General features: G+C 48.7%; 2 protein-coding genes across 5 annotated transcripts in view; one reads left to right on the forward strand and one right to left on the reverse strand.

The window, feature by feature from the left end:
* EVC (EvC ciliary complex subunit 1) overlaps nucleotides 1-8,697 on the reverse strand; it is a 92,056-nt gene extending 83,359 nt beyond the window's left edge. For 2 of the 3 annotated variants that reach the window (XM_025384741.1, XM_025384740.1), the window contains exons 1-2: nucleotides 8,340-8,671; nucleotides 178-303 (exon numbers count right to left, since the gene is read on the reverse strand). In XM_025384741.1, the coding sequence (XP_025240526.1) occupies nucleotides 178-303; nucleotides 8,340-8,513 (300 nt within the window). In that variant the 5' untranslated portion in view covers nucleotides 8,514-8,671. Of the gene's footprint in view, nucleotides 1-177; nucleotides 304-8,339 lie in introns of all 3 variants that reach the window. The other variant, XM_025384742.1, reaches the window with a different exon arrangement.
* Nucleotides 8,698-10,309: 1,612 nt separating this feature from the next.
* EVC2 (EvC ciliary complex subunit 2) overlaps nucleotides 10,310-22,484 on the forward strand; it is a 146,331-nt gene continuing 134,156 nt past the window's right edge. The window contains exons 1-2 of one of the 2 annotated variants that reach the window (XM_025386758.1): nucleotides 10,310-11,026; nucleotides 20,189-20,243. In XM_025386758.1, the coding sequence (XP_025242543.1) occupies nucleotides 20,201-20,243 (43 nt within the window). In that variant the 5' untranslated portion in view covers nucleotides 10,310-11,026; nucleotides 20,189-20,200. Of the gene's footprint in view, nucleotides 11,027-11,276; nucleotides 11,570-20,188; nucleotides 20,244-22,484 lie in introns of those variants that run through there. The other variant, XM_025386757.1, reaches the window with a different exon arrangement.

Here is a 22,484-nt window from a genome sequence, read left to right on the forward strand (position 1 = left end):
ATCAAACTGTAAAACCTAAAGTCTGCACATTTGATTGTATGTAAATTATGCCTTAAAAAAAGCAGCCCATTGGGAAACTATATCTGTCAGAGGCTTGTCTACATGACACCTGGCTGCCAGGGGGACACCCCACCTCCCACATGTGCCTCCACAAACAAACACCAACACCGAGCTTACATCAACAGCTTCCTTGTCCTTTGACATCTGCACTTCTCTCTTCCTCCTCCTTGATGGGGAGCCAGTTTCCAAGGGGGTCTGCACATTAGACTCCAAATTCTTGAGCAGATTTTGAGTGTCGTCTTTCTAAAACCCAAAGGTCAGGAGTTGGGGGTAGATAGAAACACAACACTGAGGTCAGTTGGCCTAGTCCCCACCAAGACTTTTGCCAGTCAACTCCCCTAGTCCAGCGGCCACTTCTGCTCGCCTCTGTGCTTCTCAAGCTTGGTTCTCTGTGTGTAATGCCTCCCACCCTATGTGGGGTCTGCTACACATCCTTCAAGACTGCACAGGTCACCTTCCTGAGAAGTCCCCCTAAGGCCTCCAGGATGCCCCCATTCCAGTGCACCTTCAGGACTTGAGCCAAGATGCAGAGCAAAGCTTGTTCCATTTTTCTTCTAGGTTGGGACCCCCAGTGGACTGGGAGCTCCTTGGATTTAACAACCAAGCACAGGAAATGGCACATGCATATTAATGTTCCTGTTGATTTTGATCACTTCATTGAATGGTTTTTAAGAAAATATGTTAGGTGACCTTAAGTTATAGAGTAGTTTCTATTCTGAACTACAATGAGTGCTCATTATTTATGGATTCTGTATTTGCCAATTCCTGTACTTGCTAAAATTTATTTATAACCCCCAAACGAATGCTCATGGTGCTTTTACAGTTATTCACGGATACACACAGAGGATGAACAATCTGAGTTGCCCGGCATGCATGTGCTCAGTTGAGATGGAACAAGGTAGCACTCTGCCTTCTTGTCTCTGCTCTCATGCTGTAAACATCCTTTTCATACTCTAGTAGCACAGTTTTTGCATTTCTGTGCTTTTTCTTGGTGACTTTACTGTTTAAAATAATCACCAAACACAGTGCAGAAGTGCTATCTAGTCTCCCAAAACACAAGAAAGCTATGGCATGCCTGCTGGAGAAATGGGTGTGTTACAGAAGCTTCATTCAGGTATGAGTTACAGTGCTGATGTCTGTGAGTCCAATGTTAATAAATTAAAAATATTTATCAAATAAGATATCTTTAAACTGAAACATACATAGAACTATGCTACATATTGACTGGTTAATGGAAATGTTGTGACCAGAAGCTTGTAGGAACCTAACCCTGTTTCTCCCCTAGGAACAGTGGTTCAGTGTTCACTAACGCTGTGTTCTCAGTGAGTTTACAGAACATAACTACCATAAATAAGGAGAATAGACGATATTTAAAATTCTGTTATCCTGGATACTTCTCAACTTCCTCTTTAATCACTAGCTGCTCATGAATATAATCTTTGAAGTAAAGAAATATCACCAGTTTGTCACTGAGTTAATCACCTACTATTACTGAGCATCTGCTTTGTGTCAAGCCTTGTTCTAGGTACTGGGAATAGAGTAATGAACAAAATACATAGCCTCGGCTTTTGTGACATTGACATTGCAGTGAGAGAAGAAAGATGCAAACAAATAAATGAAAAAATACATAGTAATTCAGGGACAATCGTGTTCTAGAGTAACAGTGGAGGGTGGGGGAATGAAGGATGATGGCAGACAAAGTCTCTTGGACAAAGTGGCATTTGAGAAGGAACTTAAAAGAAGTGAGGTCATCAGTCATTGAGATATCTCAGGGAGGAGTATTCTAGAGAGAACAGCAAGTGCAAAGGCCTTGAGGCAGGGCCATGTTGGGCATAGAGAGAAACCTGTGTAGATGCAGCAGTCTGGGGTGAGTCTTGGGGTAGATGATGAGGCCAGAGATTTGGGGGGTTGTTTACCAAGCATGGTTGGCCTGTACAAATGTCCTGCAAAGAAGAACCCAGTCAGATAGTCCTACAGTAAAGACATCGACGAAAAAAAAATACCTATCCCACAGAAGGAGCACCAGCATCACTTGAAAATGTCCAGAGGGTCACCAGCCATTTGAGGACAGACTCTAATACGAAAGATAAAATCCAAAACAAACAAAAGGAAAAAGCAAGCAGGGAACACACTACGCAAGGCGGAGAAAAAAAAAAACACCTTAAATAAACAACTAAAATATTATCAGAGAGATCAGAGAAGGTATTCCATTCATGAAATAAGAACAGGATAGAACATTCTCAGAACAAAGAAAGGACTCTTGAAAATTGAAAATATGAAAAACTCAATACAAGTACAAAGTTGAGAAACGTCTTTCTGACGGTAATGTAAAAAAGACAAAGAGGGCCGGGCGCGGTGGCTCAAGCCTGTAATCCCAGCACTCTGGGAGGCCGAGATGGGTGGATCACGAGGTCAGGAGATTGAGACCATCCTGGCTAACACCGTGAAACCCCGTCTCTACTAAAAAATACAAAAAAACTAGCCGGGCAAGGTGGCAGGCGCCTGTAGTCCCAGCTACTTGGGAGGCTGAGGCAGGAGAATGGTGTAAACCTGGGAGGCAGAGCTTGCAGTGAGCTGAGATCTGGCCACTGCACTCCAGCTTGGGTGACAGAGCGAGACTCTGTCTCAAAAAAAAAAAAAAAAAAGACAAAGAGATGGGAAGTGAGAGAGAAAGACTAAGATTGGAAGCCCAATTCAACCTAAAAAAATGATAGGAGTTCTTGGAAGAAGAGAACATACAAAAGGAAAAGAATCATCAAAGAAATCAAGAAAATGATTCTCTATCAAAAGGACGTTCCAAATGCCTGGCACCGTGGATGACAAGTGACTTTCACCAAGACCATCCTGGTGCAATTTTATTTATTAGGAGCAAAGGTAAAGGTTCTTTAAGATTCTACAGAGGAACAAAAGGAAAAGAGGTTTCATATAAAGTATCAAGGATCAGAATAGAATCAGTTTTCTCAACAGCAACCATGGAAATTATGAGATGAAGCAGAGTCCCCACCTTTTATGGGCCTGCAAATCCCCTGCCCTTAGCCTGGAAATAAAGGAAAATCCTGACTTTCTTCAAGGGAAATTATCAGCAACTTGATAAGCAAGAAGGTAATAGTAACTTAAAACAATAGCCAGGAAGTTAGAGTCAGGAGATGTTTGGTTTCCCCACAGAAATTAAAGATAACACTTAACATATGTCCTGAGTTGTTCTTCAGAAACCTGGACCCCCATCAAATGGATCTACTCAGAGGCTGAGGTCCTCCGCTGTCCCTTATCTGAGATCTGAACTCTGAGCACCATTCTTTGTTTGAAAGTTCTTCCTGGGGGGCCCAGAGGAAGTCATGCCCAGGAGCCTGAGCTAATGTTCTTTTCTGCTGAACCCACATTTTAAAACAAAGCTTCTCTTCCTTGACAAAATGCATATCAGAAAATCTTTGAATCTACCTCTGACCTACAAGCCTCCACTTCAAGATGTCCCGCCCTTTTAGGCCAAAACCAATTGTAACCTTCATGTACTGATTTACAATTTTGCCTATAACTTCTGCTTTCCTGAAATTTACCTATACCTTTAAAAACCCTCACGTGCAAGTCATTGGGGAGGTCAGGATTTCAGCATGAGCTGCCTAGTCCTCCTGGCTTGGTGCCCTGTGAATAAACACCTTCCTTTTTACCACTGCAAAACCTCAGTGTAGCTATCTGGTCTTACTGTGCGAGGTGAGTGGGACCCAGTTTGGTTCCACAACAGTTCTAAGATAATGGAGGCCGGATGCAGTGGCTCATCCCTGTAATTGCAGCACTTTGGGAGGCCGAGGTGGGAGGATCACGAGGTCAGGAGTTCAAGACCAGCCTGGCCAACATGGCGAAACCCCGTTTCTACTGAAAATACAAGAATTAGCTGGGCATGGTGGCGCACGCCTGTTGTCCCAGCTACTTGGGAGGCTGAGGCAGAAGAATCACTTGAACCCAGGAAGTGGAGGTTGCAGCGAGCCAAGATCGCACCACCGCACTCCAGCCTCAGTGACACAGCGAGACTGCATCTCAAAAAAAAAAAAAAAAAAAAAAAAAGACAATGGAAAAATGCCTTCGAAATTCTGCAGGAAAATTATTTCCAATCTAATTATTCTTACCAAATTAAGTATAAAGATAGAAGAATATATTTTCAGACACAGAAGTTCTCAAAAGAGTTGCATTCATCCCTTTTTGAAAAAGCTACTGAAGGATGTGTTCCCGGCATGCAAGGAAATTAGCTAATGAAAGGGGAGTGCAGGGGAATCCCTGAAATAGGATTCAACCCAGGAGAGACATGAGAAAGTCCCAGCATGATGAGTAGCTGCTTCTCAAACTTTAAGAACATGTAAATCATCAGGAGGGCTTATTAAACGCAGCTTGCTGGACCCAGAGATTCTCATTCAGTGAGTCTGGGGTAGAGCCCAAGAATTTGCATTTCTATCAAGCTCCCCAAGATATTGATGCTGCTGGTCTGGTCTACACTTTAGAGAGCTGTCTAGAGAATAACCAGCTCAAACTAGAGCTTGTCAGAATGTTTCCGGGAGAGATGTTTTTCTCAAGAAGATAAAACGGATCAAATATCTAATGTATTCAAATGTCTTGAACAGAAAGGCACATACATGGGGGACAGTTAAATGAATGATAAGTACACAGAATCTAAACAAATGAAAAAACTGAGGCCAGATGTGGTGGCTCATCTGTGATGAGCCTGTGATCCTGGCACTTTGGGAAGCAAAAGCAGGAGGACTACTTGAGCCCAGGAGTTTGAGACCAGCCTGGGCAACATGGCAAAACCCCAACTCTACAAAAAACAGAAAAAAAAAAATTAGCCAGGTATGGTGGTGCAAGCCTATAGTACCAGCTACTTGGGAGGCTGAGGCGAGAGGATCACCTGAGCCCAAGAGGTCAAGGCTACTGTGAACCGTGATCATGCTACTGCACTCCAGCCTGGGCAATAAAGTGAGACCCTATCTCAAACAAAACAAAAAAACAAAAAAAGAGAATAACTATTAATTTCAGGAAAAACAAAACATTGTGCAAGAAAAGAAGGTATTCATAACCATAACCGATCCTTAACTTACAGTAAATAATGTTTGCAGAATTGTAATAATGGAAACACTGAATACTAATTTAACCAAATTCCCCTATAACCTCCCTATCGGGAGGGTGGTAGTGGTGTTGGGAAGAGTGAACATCTTATGGAGGAGGGGAGGCAACAGAGCTAAGTCCTCTTCCTTTCCACAGTGGAAGGTCAAACGGCTATTACACACAGCAAAAAAAAAAAAAAAAAAGCAAGCAGCAGCAATATAGGCACGTTATTCAGAAATGGGAAGTAAATTCTCAAAATAATCAGCTGAAAGAGTTAACAAGGCCACTGTTGAGAAGTAGAAAATGGGTGGGGCTACTGCTCCTTTTGAACTAATACTTTAAATTATGTGCACGAACAACTTCAATGTAAATAAAACAGGTTTAATGATGAAATAAGTTAAAATAACAAAATAAAACAAAAACAGCAAAAGGAAAGCAGTGCAAGATAACACTGTGACTTGGAACAGAGGAGGAGAACAACAACGAGTGCCCAGAAAGCAGGGAAGTACCTGATCTAGCGCGGAAGGTCAAAGAAGGTTTCCCTGGTGAAGAAGGTGATCTCTCTGGGTCCTGAGGGCTGAGCAGGATGGAGTCTGAGAAAGGCCAGTGCAGGTGGAGAGAACAGATATACAGAAGTGCAGAGGTGACAGGGAACAGCGAGATGTCTTGAGTGGCTGGAGAGCAGGATGAGGCAAGTGACTGGGCACCTGTGCGTCAGGATGGGTGCTCTGGAGAAGGTAAGCCACTGTATGCACCATGCTAGAAAACTGGGTATTGTTTTATTTATTTATTTATTTATTTATTTTTTAGATGGAGTTTCATTCTTGCTGCCCAGGCTGGAGTGCAATGGCATGATCTCGGCTCACTGCAACCTCCACCTCCTGGGTTCAAGCGATTCTCTTGCCTTTGCCTCCCCAGTAGCTGGGATTATAGGCATGCACCACCATGCCTGGCTAATTTTGTATCTTTAGTAGAGACAGGGTTTCTCTATGTTGGTCAGACTGGTCTCTAATTTTTCTTTTTTTTTTCTTTTTTTTTTTTTTTTTGAGACAGAGCCTTGCTGTGTCGCCCAGGCTGGAGTGCAATGGCATGATCTCGGCTCACTGTAACCTCTGCCTCCCAGGTTCCAGCAACTCTCCTGCCTCAGCCTCCTGAGTAGTTAGGATTACAGGCTCCTGCCACCACACCAGCTAATTTTTGTATTTTTAGTAGAGGCAGGGTTTCACCATGTTGGCCAGGCTGGTCTCGAACTCCTGACTTCAGTTGATCAGCCCGCCTTGGCCTCCCAAAGGGCTGGGATTACAGGCATGAGCCACAGCGCCTGGATGGGCATTATCTTTTGCAGGCAGCCAGGAGTCACTGGAGGTGTTTAATCAGGAGAGTCATAATGTCTGACGTACATTTTATAAATAAAAACCAGAGAGAGGAGACAGGAGGAAAAGAATCTCATTAGAAAGAAGGTTGTTGCAAGGATCACATCAAACTGTAAGAAAATCCTATTAGTCCTACTTTGAGCCACAGACCTCTCAATGGCTGCCACCCTGGTCTGAGCCACCATCACCCTCAACTGACTAGCTGTGCAAACCCAGATGGCTTGGTTAATCCCGGTAAGCCTCAGCTGATTCAGCTAGGAAATAGGATACTAACCACCACCTCACTAGGTAGCAGACTCTTAAGGCTCTGGGTTTGGGGTTCAAACCAACTAGGGTTGAAATTCAGCCCCACTGTTTACTCATCATGGCACCTTGGTCAAATAACTTTGCAGAGCATCCACTGCCTCACTGTAAAGTGGGGATAATGGCAGTTCCTCCACCTCATGGGGTGGAGGATAAAGAACCAGATGTCGATAAACACTGCATAGGGCGCCCAGCAAAGTCTCTGTGTGTTGCTTCCCTTTCCCTCTCCATGCAACAAGCCAGCATCTCTTAGTGTCTCTTAATCACCAGCAGGATCTGACAACCCCCAATTCACCTACAAGCATCTTGTATTATCTTAGTTTCAGCCCTGATCAGCTCTTTGCAATGTAATGCGTCCCATGAGTCACCACATTCTGAAAGAGCCTGTGCCTACATGGAACCCGCACAGGATCTGTCTCCTCTTCCCACGGGCCAGAAATGGGGGCAGCAAGACCATGCCATCTTGTTTCTGATCTCACAGACTTTACCCTCCTCCCCACCAAAGAGGCAGAAGCTGCAAGGATCTAAAATAGTGGCCATACCACTACTGATGGAATGCCTGCCATATGCCAGGCGTTGCCATGCACAGCCAATTCCATGAGGGCCACTTGCATATGAAGCATCCACTGGTCTCCTTCAGGCAGCCACCCCGACCCTCATCCATGCAGAGTGGCTTTGGGGTTAGACACGTCTGTCACTTTAGTAAGCTACTTAACTCCTCTGTGCCTCGGTTTCCTCATCTGCAAAGCAGAGACATTCATGAAATCAACTCAAACTGTTGTGGAGATTCATTGAGATCAATTAGGCAGAGGGTCTCGTTCAGTGCCTGGTAAACAATCAGCACTCAATAAACGCTAGCATTGCCAGTGCTCCATCTCAGACTCCCCATGCGGTGTCACAACTGATAGTTCACTTGTAAACTTGCATCTCGTCGTTCTCCTTGAGGCTGTGAACCTCAAGCAGGCAAGGCAGGGTCTCTCCTGCTCACGAATGTGGTCCCCAGGCCAGTGACTGGCTGTAGAAGATGCCCGAAAACTTTTACTGTGAAAAAACTTTTACTGATGAATGAAAAAATGAATGCCAATGTGGCGGCTGGAACTCAGGCCAGGCGACGTAACCCACACCAGAAGGATGGAAAAGGCAGAAGCAGGAATAGGCATTCAGGCGTGGGAGTCCCAGCAGCCCTTCTGTCCACCACGGTGAGCGGGGTCAGCATCCTGTCCAAACCCTTGGTGCTGCAGATAAGGAGACCGAGGCGTGGCGCGGATGGGCTGCTGTCTAGGATCACCCAACAGAGCGGGATGTAACAGGCACCGCAGGGGACCCCAGGTCAGTGCCCTCTAGTCACCCCGCCACCTTCCTCCTGGAGCAGGAGAACCCGACGCCTGAGCAGTTGCGCGCGAAGTCCCCAACCAGGCTCAAGGAGTCACAAAGCCGGGTCTCCAGGTCCGCACGACAGAGAAGCTACGCGCCCCGCGCCCCGCCCCACCGCTGTCTGCTCGGCCGACCCACCTGGTGTCGCGGGCTTCGGCGGCCCGCGCGGCAGCCGAGCCAGAGGCCGATGCCGAGGCCGAGCGCGGCGCCCAGCAGCACGGCTGGGGCCAGCAGCGCGGGTGCCGGCCGCAGCGCGTCCCGGCCCAGCAGCAGCCGCGCGTCGCTCTTGCAGGCCGCCCCGCCGCCGGCCATCTGGGGCGCTCAGGCGGCCGCCCCGCCGCATCCCGCTGCTTGCTGCACCGTCCCCGCCAGGGCGGCGACGCGAGACTCGGAGCCCGGGCGGGCCAGGGTCGCGGCGCGCCCCGCAGACTTTCCGGCCTGTGCAGTCTCCCGACTCCTACTCTTCTCCCCTTCCCTGCTTCGCCGAGCCGGAGGGAGGAGCCTGGATCACCGCTCAAAACTTTCAGCCACCCCCGCCTCAGCCCTGCCCCTGCACTGAGCATGCCCAGCAAGAGGCGCGCCTCCCAGCCCCGGACCATTCTGGAGGGGGCACGGTTTCCACCGGGATTCCTGGGTTCCTGGGGAGAAAGAGAGACCTTTATCACCGAGGAAGTCTCCTTTAACTGTATTGAGGCTTAGAATATGCTAAGCATTTAGCTTAATGATCTCATTAACTTTCTCCATAACCCTCTGCGGTGGGTGCCCCGCCCATCCTCCTGATGAAAACGCTGGGACCAATGCAAGTCCAACCCCTTGCCCTTGCCCCTAACCTCTACCCATCAACCTTCCCGGAGCCACACCGCCCTCCACGCCTCTGAACTTGCTCACGCGAAGTCTTCCGTTTTAATCTTATTTTCTCCCAGGGAAGGTCAAGACAATAGGTGGAGAGACTGTTACCCTCAGTCTCCCCTAGGAGGATGGGTAGAGGGACCCTTACACCCAGTCCCCACTGAGACGCTGTGTAGAGAGACCCTTACACCCGGTCCCCACTAGGTCTAGGACACTGCACCATCATTCATTTACTCAGCACTTGGGGAGAATCTGTTTGTGTGTTGCAGGCTGGGGGATAGGTCAGCCACAAACCAGGCAGTGTCCAGGGTAGTGAGTATCTCATAGTTGTGTAGAGGGGTAAACAATTAGACCAGTTCATCACTCTGTGTTTGCTTTAAACAAACATTTATGGGGTAGCTACTAGATGTTTGCTTTTGTCCTGGGTGCCTGGGTAAAGTACACATGCATGTGCATGACTGCACACTTGCACGCAAGGGCACACGCAGACACACACACACTCTTACCCTGTGGAGCTTAATTACCTGTGTGGGCCAGGCTAGGGAACACCATGTGGATCTGTTTCAGCAGAGGAAGGCTTTGCCCTTTCAGCCTGGATGTCCAGCTTGTTTCTAATTTGTTTCATCATTTCCTCGTGGCAAGATGAGAACTGTTACCCAAATTCTTCATCCTTTTTATAAACGAAGAAACTGACAGCTAGAGAGGAGAGGTGACTCATTTAAAGTCTTGCAATTAAGGAGTGGGACAGAATTATTGTCCCATTTACACCTGTGTCTGTCTGGCTTCAGGACAAACTCTCCGCTATGGGGAGCTTCTTATATATTTCCTTAGAAGCATCTCCAAGTTCCTGGGGACACATATGAGGGCAGTAACTTGATGCTGTTGTTTTACGCTGGGTATTTCCATGAATGCTTAGGCTTTAGTTTTTAAAATGTGGTGTTTGGGCCAGGTGTGGTTGCTCACACCTGTAATCCCAGCACTTTGGGCGGCTGAAGTGGAGGATTGTCTGAGCCCAGGAGTTTAAGACCAGTCTTGGCAACACGGTGAGACCCTGACTGTATAAAAAATAGTAATAAGAAGATGTTTTAAATGTAGGGTTATTTGCATTTTACTTTATGATAAAGTTGACTATTAAATTAACCTTTAAATTACCGACTGTCAAATAATACCAATGTTCCAGCAACAGGCTTGGCAATTAGCCTGTGGCCTTGTCTCATGCCTGACAGCTGCCACGTACCCCCTGGTGTGGGGAACTTGGCTTATAAATTCTCAGCTTCTCAAACCCCCTGGCCTTGTCCATGTTAGCTCAGGAAAGGCCTGTCCTTGGATGGTCTGGGTTATGGGGAGATAGGCTGCCAGGGGCCAGGCTCACTGACCTGAGACTTTAGACAGCCTAACAGGCTGCCCTGGAGGAAGGATGGCTGGAGTGGAGCCCTCTCCCATCAACAGGTGTCAGCTGTCACTCAGGACCTAGGCAGGGATGAGGAAGCAGACAAAAGGCTCCACCTGTCCCCCTTTTTTGTGTCTTTCTCCTCCTCCTCCTGCCTCCCTTGGCAAAGCAAACCCCTGACCCCACGGAGAGTTCAGGGAGAGCTTGCTCAGGGCTGCGACTTCAGACACCAGCTGCCCTCTTTCTAGGTCTCCAGAGAGGTGGCCCAGCAGCTGGCCTGTTTCCCACTGGGAATGCGAGGGGCACCCGGGCAGGCCCAGGGCTGAGCCACAGCAGGCTCGGGCAGTGGGTGCTCAGCTGGGCTGCACTGAACGCAACCGGAAGTGAGGGTCCTTTTCCTTCTCTCCCCGCCACCCCCTCCTCCCCGAGCTGTCCTGAACCCTCTGGGTGCTCCAGAACTCGTGGCCCCGAGCTCCAAGTGCTTCTCGGTTTTCTAAACGGGGATGAGGAAACTCCGGATTCACATCCGTGTGTCAGGAAACGGTTCCCAGGAGAAGTGCGTCTGAACAGAGGCTTACAGACCCGGGTAGGTGGTAGCGGAGGGGCCCTTGGGGCCCTGGTAACCTTGAGGAGCAGGGGAGTGACCCGCTCTGATTTGGTTTGGGCGGAAGCAAACCCAGGCCAGGCCGCCGGGCGCCCGGGCCGCGCCAGCTTGCTCTTCCCCTCCCACGCCCGTCCGGCACCTCCCGGCCCGCCGAGCTCCAGATGCGGGTGTTTGTTCCAGAAAACTTTCGGCGGCGGCTCGCACTGAGCATGCTCGGCGGCGGGGCGGGCCTGGGGTCCGGAAGCTCCGGCGACTCGGCGGCACCCGCCGCTTTGAGTTAGCGGGTCCCGGCAGGCGATGGGCCCCTCGGGCTCCCGGGGGCGCGCCACGTGGGTGCTGGCCGGGGGCCTCCTGGCGGTAGCCCTGGCGCTGGGGGACCGAGGCTGTCTCGGCGCCAGCTCAAGTCCCCGCTGGCGCCCCCTCGGCGCGCAGCCACCCCGGCATCCCCAGGTGGCTCCCGGGTCTGGGCCTGGCCTGAGGACTCCTCCCGGGCGGAGCGGGGTGGGGCCCGAGAGCAGCACGCAGGTAAGGAGGGCCCGCCCCCAGGCTCCGGTCTGACTCTAGTGGTTTGACTTCGTCTACACCGGCGGTGGCAGGGAGGACCCTTAGTATTTCGCAAAGAATGAGAGAGGGCAGGATCTGAACAGGGTGCCTCGCGGCCCTTAGGTGTATCCCGCTCATGGCCAGAAAGCTTCAGGGAAACTAGAGACCTTCCTCGGGGTGTGGCACCTGCGAGCTTGGACTTCACCAGCGACCCGGGTTCGAATCCTGTTCTCCATTTTACGAACTTTAACTTAGGGCAGGTCACTCCTGTGCCCCAGTTTCCTGATCGTTGAAACAGGGCCGTGGCGGCGTCCACCCCAGAGGGTGGAAGTGGGTTAGATGAGCTCACGCATACAGAGCGCCTTGCAGACGCCAGCACTGGGAGATTGCAGCGGTTGTTGAAAGTGGGAACTCTTGGCTGGACTCTTAGGTGACTGAACTCTCCTGGCTGATGGATTTAGCCACTTCCTACTTCACCCTGGCCCTCCTTCTGTGGTCCTAAACTCGAAAGGCGTGGATCCCTGGCTGTCACCCTAGACTTGACTTCCCCCCACAAAGTTGGTCACCAGTCCTAGTGCCTTTTCCTACAGATCAGCTCGGATGTCTGCCCCTCCTCCCTCCCCACTGCCACCCCCTGGCTTCAGGTCCCACCACTTCACCTCTAGCCCTTGGTGATGGTTTTCCCACTTCTTGCATCCATTTTCCCCCAGACCTCTGGGGTGGTCTGTCCTGGTAGACATCACACCACTCCTGTCCCATGCTGGCACTCTTCCCTCCCCCACCTTATTGTCCCTGGCAGCACACCCAGACTCCTATTCCCAGGACTGCCCTGGCCAGTGGTCTGGCCATTGATGCTGCCCTGAGGTCCTCCCACCTCTCTCCCAGGGTGGTGGGTCCTGTCCTGCTGTGTTCTCTACCCCAGGACACTTGCGACACTTCCAGAGGTTTAGTCTTAAAAGAGACCCTGCTCCCTTTCTGTCTTTAGATTTTCACTGGAGAAATGCCATGTCAGTGTCCTGAGCTTTCAAAAGTCTAATGACAGAACATGTTCCCTGGGTTCTTTCATCTGCCCTGTGAGGTGGGAGTATCTGGCCAGTTTTGCAGGTGACAAAACCAAGGCTCAGGGAGTCAAATCCCCAGGCCTGTCCTGTGCTTTCTCCCTGGCCCCCGAGTTCAGAGCCCGTGCGCCTGGCCTCACCTGCTTTGCACAAGCTCTTCCTTCTGGGATGCCAGAGTCAGAAGATCCTGGCGCACATTGGTCTCTGTCAGCCACAGTGGTGTTGAGGGTGGTCCCTGCCGGAAGGGAGGGATGGTGCCTACTGGGAAGGGCCTGAAGCCATCTAGGACCATGGTAGGTCTAGAGCACCTCACACTTAAGGGCCGCCCCTGCCTTTGCAGGAATCTGGGAATGAGCACCTGTGTTCAGGTGCCCTTGGCATCTTGAGCACATCCCCTGGGCCCTGGCCCTGCCCACACCCATCCCAGCTGTCCATGGGACCAGCCTTCCTCCATCTCTCTGGGCCTGTCTTGGACAGCCCTTCTGCACACTGTACAGGAAAGAGCTCCAGTCATGTGTGTCCCTGCCTCGGCCACTCCCTCTTCTGGGGCCTGGGGCAAGTCACAGCCCTCAGGTCTCTGCTTTCTCTTCTGAGCAGTGGTGTAAGGGCTGTTTCCAGAGCACAGTTCCCTAAGGCACAGGTTAGTTCTTCCTATTGTAATTATTTGATGCCTTCATGTAATTATTTGATGCCATCTATCCATCCATTCATTCAATATCTATATCTATAGATATATTTATTGCACCTTTGCTAAGTCCCATGCTGTGTGCAGGGGGCTGGGAGACCAATGCCTAATTGCACACTGTGATTGCTGTAAGGAGGAGGATGGGGAGCCATGAGAGAGGGTGGAGGAAGGAGATCATTTAGTCTGGGAGGTCAGTTGAGACTTGAAGGATGGGCAGGTTTAGCCAGGGAAAGAGTGGGGAGAGGACATCCCAGGTGGAGGAATCATCGTGGGTGTGGCCCGCATGTAGGAGGGGCTTGTCATATTCCAAGTCTCTAGCCCCCTGATGCTGGGACATCTCTTGGTGAGAACATTTACCACATCGTTTTGGCTGCTTGTCTGTTTCCTTTGCTGGATTGTGAGTTACTGTGGGTGGGGATTTTACCTTTTTTAATTTCATCATTTGATACCCACTGGGAATGCATTTTATTCTGCAGTGGTTCTTAAAGTGGGGCCCAGGGACTCCCTCGGGTCACTGAACCATTATAGGGGTCCATGGAGTCAGAGCTATTTTCACAGTAATGCTGAGATATTACTTACTTTGTCTACTCATTTTCTCACAATTGTGCGATGGAGTTTTCCAAGGTGACAGGAAGTGTGATGTTGCAGCAGATTTAATGTACAAGCAGATTTGAGAATCCAGCTCCTTCCATTAACTCAGACATAGATGAGGTTTGCAAAAATGTTAAAAAAAAAAAAAAAGTAATTCTTCTCACTTTTTTTATTTTAGAAAATAAAAGTTTTAGTTTATTTAGTTTTCAAAAAATATGCTGTTTATGTTAATGTGAAATGGCATTGTTATTCCTATTTAAAATGAATTAATAGACACTTTAAAATATTTTCACCTTTAATTTAAAGAGAGTACATGTTGATGAATATAATCAGCACAAACAAAAGTTTTTTGGAGCCTTCAATAATTGGCAAATCTATAAAGGAGTCCCAAGACCAACAAGTCTGGGAAATCACTGCTCGGTAGCAAGCCTTATCTGATGTCCCAAGAATTCAGATGAAAGAAACCACCCAGCCCCTTTGAAAGATAAGTGTCTATTTCAGAATGAGATCCTTTCATCATTTTCACCATTTCATTATGCTAATAGTATCATTTTGTTATTTTACTTGAAGCACCACACAACAGTAATTTAGGTTGGTTGTGATGCCAAGTTCAGTGGATTGGGTGTGTCCCAAATTTGTAGAAAAGAACAACAAAAAATCAGCCAGATACGATGTAACATTATCTGTTACACTGTGTAATTACTATAGCTTTCAAAATTGCAGCCTTGGAATTCCAAGTTAAGGGAACTATTAGTCAAATAAACTCACGCCTGTAATCCCAACACTTTGGGAGGCTAAGTCAGGAGGATAGCTTGAGGTCAGGAGTTCAAAAGCAGCCTGGGAAACATAGTGAGACCCTCACCTCTACAAAAACATATATATATTTTATTAGCTGGGTGTGATAGCACATGCCTGTGTATTCCCAGGTTCTCAGGAGGCTGAGGCAGGAAGATGACTTGAAACCAGGAGTTTGAGGATGCAGTGAGCTATGATCTCACTACTGCACTCCAGCCTGGATGGCAGAACAAGACCCTCTCTCAAACAACAACAACAACAAAACAAAACTTCCTGAGAGCTTGGTCAGGAAAGATGGAGATCTTGAGGGTGTCTGTGCTTCACTTGATCTTTAATGGCCGGAGCACCCCAGGGCTCAGTGCTGGGTTCTCTTCTTCCCTCTGTCAACACTCACATCCTTGGTGATCTATCTATCCACTGGCAGCTCCTGAATTTCCATGTCCAGCCAAGACCTTCTCTGAGCTCCACCATGGATCTGCAGGCCTACCTGCCATGGTTCGTGGAGACTCATGGGCACTCCACAACTGATGCACCAAGGCAGAACCTAAATCCTGCCCCTAGGCTCCCTTCCTGCCAGTGGTTCCTCTGTCTTTCTTCTTCCTGAGCCCGAAGGCCTTGGCACCCTCCTAGCCTCCTCCCTCTCCCCAAGCCCCACATTTAGTCAGCACATCGCATGGAACACACCCACAATCAACACAGTTTTCACTCTCTTTACAAACACCATCTTCATCTGAATTGCCACCGTCTCTCTGGGATTATTGTGGAGCCGCCTGACTGACCTCCTTGCGTCTCCCCTTGAGTACTTCTCTGTTCTCAACAGAGCAGCCAGAGTGTCCCATTTAAAATGACTATTATGCCACTCATCACAGAGTAGCTCACGGTGGTTTCCCATTGTCCCCAGAGCAGAAATCACTCACTTGCCCTGCTCAGGCACCCGGACCTCCTTGTGTTCCTTGAACACCCTGGGTGTGTTCTCACCTCAGGGCCCTTGCACGTGTCTTTCCTCTGCCTAAGTGAATGCTCCTCCCCCGATACCCTGACAGCCCCTCTGTCACCCCAGTAAGGCCTTTCAACATCACCCCATTTAAAATAGCATTACTCTCTGTCCCTCTTTCCTTCTTTATTTTGCTCCACTGTTCTTATCACCTTCTAATATACTATTTAAGGTATGTTACTGTTTTGTTTGAATTATATATAGTATACTATGATTTTGCTGGTAATTTTCCTAAATAGTGTTTTGAGAATAGAGCATTTGATGTCTCCTTTGGCGATGTATCCTCATTTTCAAAATAGCACATAGTAGGTGATCAAAAGTATTTGTTGAATGAGTGAATGCAAGTGAAGTAACTGAGGTTGGCAGGAAGTGGTGAGGCAGTGACTGAGGGTTTGGAACCGGGGCTAAGAGTCTAGAAACATGAGTTCTGACCTCAGCTCTACTATTTACTAGCTGTGGACACTTGGATATTTCATGTGTCAATTTATAAATATTTATTGGGTACTCTTGATGCTTCTGTGCGGCTCCTGGGGATATAGCACTCAACGTGCCTGAGTCTCCATTCTCCTGAAGTTGGTGCTCAGCCCAGCTCTGAGACTCACATTCCTCATCTGCAAAGTGGCGATTTTATAGTTACTTCTTGGCATTATCAGAAATGATGATGATGGTGATGATAAGAAGAGTAACAAGAGCAGTGATAATAATAGTTATGATGATATGCAGTAACTCCTCACGGGACATCAATAGGTTCTTGGATACTTTGACTTTAAGTAAAAGAAGCGCTGTATGCTATAGGAACAGCTCTTGTCTGTATTAACTAGCCTATGGTAAATTTGGTTTTGCTATACAGTATGCCATTTGGCTTAAAGTCACAGTTTCTATGAACCTATCAATGATGTTAAGTAAGGACTTACTGAATGGCAATACATAGTAATATGTAGTAATAATAGCAATAATAACAATTGTATATTTGCTGTGTATTTACTCTGTGCTGGGTACTATGCTAAAGCTTTACATTTATTTATTTATTTTTTTTGAGACAGAGTCTCGCTCTGTTGCCCAGGCTGGAGTGCAGTGGACTACAGGCATCCGCCACCACACCCAGCTAATTTTTTGTATTTTTAGTAGAGATGGGGTTTCACCGTGTTAGCCAGGGTGGTCTCGATCTGACCTCATGATTTGCCCTCCTCGGCCTCCCAAAGTGCTGGGATTACAGGTGTGAGCCACCGTGCCCGGCCTTAATCTTTTAAAATTCCTTATGAAGAAGGTATAATATCCCCATAGTACAGATGAGGAAACTGAGGCCTCAGTGATTCGAGGTGAGGTGAATATGCCCACCCAGACTTGCCTATCCCAAAGCACTTGCTGTCAGTGTCTAGGCTCTACAAGAAAGTGCTTTGTAAACCTGAACACAAGATTTTTGTGCTAATTTATCATCCCTTCTTACAGAGAGAGAACTAAGAGGAAATTACAACCATTTCCCAGATGGTCTAAAAGGACACTGTCCACTACAGTCGCCATGTATGACTAAACTTAAACATTTCACATGTCAGCGGCCCCCATCTGGCTAGTGGCTACCATATTGGACAGCTCAGATTCTAGACCATTTTCATCAATGCAGACTGTTCTACTGGAAGTTGATTGAAAGGGGAGGAGGCAGTGGAGGGGGAGTAGAGACCAGGCCTCTGGGCCATTCATTCACAATGGCTGTTGAGGGCCTTCTAGGTGCCAGGCTGTGTCCTAAATGCTTGAGATACGACAGGGCAAGGCAGACCAAGACCTGCCCCTGCTCTTAAGGAGCCTGCATTCTTGGAGCTGGAAAAAGGCAGGAATTATGTTACTCTGTGGTGTGTCCACCAGTGGTTGGAGGCTATAGAGATGCACACAGCAGGCAGAGTGGTCTGAGAGATGAGCAGCACTTGTGATATGGACAGGCAGGAAAGGTGCTTCAAGGAGGTGACAGCTGAGCAGATCTCCGAATGGAGTGAGGGACGGGCAAGGCCGTGTTTCTGGCCAGGACTCCGACGGTTGTTCTGAGTAAGATGAGACGCTGTGGATGGGCTTTGAGCAAGAAAGTGACCCCGTCTCATGTTTCCTTTCCAAGCACCCCCGTGGCAGGGGTGAGAACAGATGGCAGGCAGAGGGGTGAGCAGGAAAGTGGCGAGCAGGCAGGCGGGAGGCCCGGGGGCCATGGAGGGGAGCTAAACTGGGGAGATAATGGTGGGCTACTGAGAGGTTGCTGGACTGTGGATGTTTTTTCAAGGTCGAGTCAGTGGGGTTTACTGGGATTGGTTCTGGGTTGAGAGAGAGAAAGAGAAGAATCAAGGACAAATCCAAGGATTTGGGCCTGAGCAAATAGCAGAAAGGAGATGCCACTGGCTAATGTGCAGCAGCCTCGGGTTGGAAATCACTGCTGTGAGTTCCACATGTCTCTTAGGCGTTCACGTCTGGATTTGAGGGGAGAAATCTGGACTAGAGATGGGGTCTCCCTATGTTGTCCTTTCCAAGGCTGCATATTCCATTTTATGAATAGACCACATTTAGCTTATCCATTCATCCATCGATGGACGTTTGGCTTGCTTCCACTTTTGGCTATTGGGAATAATGCTGCTGTGAACACAGATGTGCAAATATCTCTACAAGATCCTGCTTTCAGTTATTTTGCGTATATGCCCAGAAGTGGAATTCTCAATCATGCTGCTTTATTCTTTTTAATAGCTGCCTGGTACTCCATAGAGTGTTTGTACCGTAATTTACTATATTAAATAGAATTATTTATGCTGCCCGTAACATAACATAAGCTCCATGTGAACAAACTGAAGCCAAATGTTTGGCTCCATCAATGGGGAATGCTGGGGTGGGTTTGGTAGAAGCCTGGCTGGATCAAGCTGCACCCGTTTTCCCTCTTCCCTCACCTCTTGCCTGTCTCTGCCTCTGTCTCTGCAATTTCCATTATTTCTTCTGTGTCCCTCCACGAGTCTCCGTCTCTGTGGGTGAGCCTCCTCCACACTTTTGGGGGAAAAGCAGCCACCAGTCCAGCTGGGCTTACGTCACACCAGCAGAACTGCCCTAGCTAATGTCCTGGAGGTCTGTAAGGACTGGGCCTGAAACACACAGACGGTGGCCACAACAGTGTCCCACCGATCCCGTCCCATCTCATGCTTTCTGTGGCGTCTGGCCTACGTGAGAGCCAAGTGAACAGTAGCCACATGGACTAGTCATCGGAACTGGCCCCCAAAGCCAGTCCTGAGCATGCGGCTCAGCTCGCATACACATCCTTTCTCCTTCCGTTACACAGAAACCAGCCATTGCGTGCAGGTGCCGGTGAGCACACGTGCCGGGCCAGGCTGCTTGCGTGCCGGGCCAGGCTGCTTGCGTGCCAGGCCCTGGAGTGTTATCTTGTTACCGTAGACTGGGGGTGGTGCTGTAAAATGAGGATAATGCTTCATGGGTTACTATAGGGACTACTTGTGCAGTTCACTCAGTGCACATAGTGTAAGCACTGGTACATGGAGAAGGTTCCATGTGGGAGAGCTTTTATTATTATTCAGCAGAGAGGTCTGAGTCTTTCTAGAGCCCAGTGATTGACAAAGATAAATTGGAAGGGTTTGGCCAGGTTCAGTTTAGACCAATTTTCATCACCAACGAGGCTGAGCAGACTCAGGGGAGGCTTTGAGGTCACTTTTCAGAAGAGGGATCTGAGGCTCAGAGAGGCTGAGACTTAGCCAAGGGCACACAGTGAATAAATGGTTCCAGCTGGAGTCCAGTTCTCTCCACTTCCCATCTAGTGTGTTATCTGACACTGTGGAAACTTGCCGGATCTTGGGAATTTGGAGGCTCTTGGCTTACTCAGGGTCACAGAGTTGATGGAGGGCAGGGCTGAGGTTTGAACCCAGGTCTGTCTGATGATAAGACGTTTTAACCACATGGTGCGTCCTCCCTTGACGGCTCCCAGAAATGCATTCATGAGGGCACTGATTCTCTCCCTGGGAAAGGGAAGAGAATTCCCTACTCAGAAGCCGGCGGGGATGGCTGACTTAGAAAAGTTTACTTCACACTTCCAGATAAAAGTGCAGGTCCTTGGCCAGGCACGGTGGCTCACACCTGTAATCCCAGCCCTTTGGGAGGCCGAGGTGGGTGAATCACGAGGTCAGGAGATCGAGACCATCCTGGCTAACATGGTGAAACCCCGTCCCTACTAAAAATACAAAACAATTAGCCGGGCGTGGTGATGGGTTCCTGTAGTCCCAGCTACTCGGGAGGCTGAGGCAGGAGAATGGCGTGAACCCAGTAGACGGAGCCTGCAGTGAGCTGAGATCACGCCAGTGCACTCCAGCCTGGGCGGCAGAGTGAGATTCTGTCTTTAAACAAAAAAAAAATGCAGGTCCTCTCCATGTGAGCCATTTACAAAGATTATTTATCACCACTTCTCACAAGTATGTGTTCCATGTTGACTCTGTGTCTTTTGAATTTTTTAGGACTTGCCCTGTATGGTTTGGCCCAAAGTAGAATGCTGTCACTTTAAGACTGCAGGTGAGTTTTGCTTCTGGTTGATGTTCTCCTGTTTTGAGCATGAAAAACCAGAAGCCTGAAGCCCTCCTTCCTCCAGCTCCCTCACACTCTGCTGATCCTTCCAGCACCTCTCTACTTTGGACAAGTAGATCATTCCCTGACCTTACAGAACTAGGGCAGTGTGCCTGCACCTCAGAGCTGGCCGAAGTGTTAGTGCACAGTGGAACCTGGAGTGAGGTAGGCCCTTTTTGATATCCCTTGAAGGCATCTGGGGAATGAAACACAGAATGTGTGAATTAACTGGGTGTATCAGTTTTCTGTGGCTTCCCTAACAAATGTTCACAACTTAGTGGCTTCAACCACACACATTTATTCCCTTACAGTTCTAGAAGTCAGAAGTCCAACATCAGTTTCACTGGGCAAAGTCAGGGTGTCTGGTCCCTCTAGAGGTTCCAGAAGAGAGCCCATTTCTTCTTCTTTTCCAGCATCTATGGCCACATTGCCTGCGTTCCTTAGGGATGGATTAGGGATACTGCCTTCCTGCATTTCAGAAGCCAGCAGCATGGCGTCGTGCCTCAATAGATACTTGGCCTGCTTCTCTTCTGTCTGTCAAATCTCTGGCTCCCTCTTATAAGGACATCTGTGATGACATTTAGGGCCCACCAGGATAATCCAGGCAATCTCCCCATTTCAAGACCCTTAATCAAATCACATCTGCAAAGTCTCTGTGACCCTAAGATAACATTCACAGCCTCATGGGGTTAGGACCTGGCTATCTTTGCGGACCTTTATTCAGCTTGCCACACTCAGTGGTCGAAATTCAACTGACAGTCATTTCATCAAGAGGAATTGATTGGCATCTGTAACTGAAACATGCAGGCCCTGGCACTGCTGGACCCGGGAGCACAAGGTTCTCAATGCTCCTACGGCTCTGCCTTTCTCCTTCCCTTTCAGCCGCCCTGCTTTCCTCTGGCGAGCATCCTTCGCAGGCAGGTACATCCTTACCCTGTGGTGGGAAAGATGCGGTGGGCAGTCCCCGGCTCCTGAGTCTGATATCTGGCACCTGCAGTGTAGACTTTTCCCAGTGGCTGTGACAGTTTCAGTGCAGACCCCTGGGCTCAGCGTGGGTCCCCGGCCTGCCCTTGAAACTATCCCTAGGACCAATGTGTAGGCTTTTCTGGGTTCTGTGCCTAACTCTGGTGTCCTGGGGAATGGGATGGGCTGGGATTCGGGTGGGCCCCACTTGCCTCTGTAGACTGAGCAGGATTCTTGCTGAATAGAGGAGGGGTCCTCTCTGAAGGGAGGGATCACCTTGGAGTCTTCATTAAAGCGGGGGACCAGGAGAGCCAGAGAAGCGTAAACGGGTGGACCAGAGATGGAGCGCTTAAGGGTAAGGTGTGGCCTTAAGAATTTATGTTCTGCCTGCTTGCTGCACAAGCATTTGTGCCCTAGCCCAAGGTGCTGTGCTGGGGTCCGGAGATGGATGTCCGGTTTCACTTGCACCCATACGCTCTACTCAGACATTCCTGATGCTCTGAATCAGCTGCTGACCCAGTGGAGCACTGGCTTGTTTCCATGGCGAGGGCCATCAGTCCCCCGATGCTTGATGCGGCAGGAACCCTTATCCCATCCCAACCTGAGGAACTGAATCACCCCCAGATACAACCCAAGGAAGGAAAAAAATACTGTAATTTGATCTAGGACCCAGCTCCACATCTTTTTTTTTTTTTTTTTTAATCAAATTCTAGCTTTTTTTCTGCATATATTTTGAAATTCTATAGAAAGTTTCAAGAGCACTTGTAGTCTTTACCATCAATGTGGTGGGTAAGAAAGACTGAAAAGTACATCTTGTTTTCCATCAAATTAGTGTGTATTTGAATAGAAGACAAATGTTGAAGAAGGCACAATGCCACCATCCAGGCCATTTCAAAACTAAAATTGCTGACTTGAAGCATTGGATACATCTAAGCACTTTCACGTGCAGTGTGGCATTTGATTGGCTGCTCAGACAACAGCCCTGTCTGATTAGTATCTTAGCCACACTCCCAGGTGAGGGGAACTGAGGCCCAGAGAACTCAGCTGACCTGTGCAAGGTCCCACAGCTGATCGGCATCTGGGCTGCATCCGCTCAAGAGGGACCCTGACCGCCCAGCCAGGACCTTTCAAGTGACATTCCTGTGCTTTATGAATGCCCATGAACTTTCCAAATGTATTGACACAGAGAAAAATCTAAGGGAGTAATTTCTTTATTTTATTTTATTT

This window comes from Theropithecus gelada, chromosome 5 (assembly GCF_003255815.1).
Source record: "Theropithecus gelada isolate Dixy chromosome 5, Tgel_1.0, whole genome shotgun sequence".
Lineage (NCBI taxonomy): Eukaryota > Metazoa > Chordata > Mammalia > Primates > Cercopithecidae > Theropithecus > Theropithecus gelada.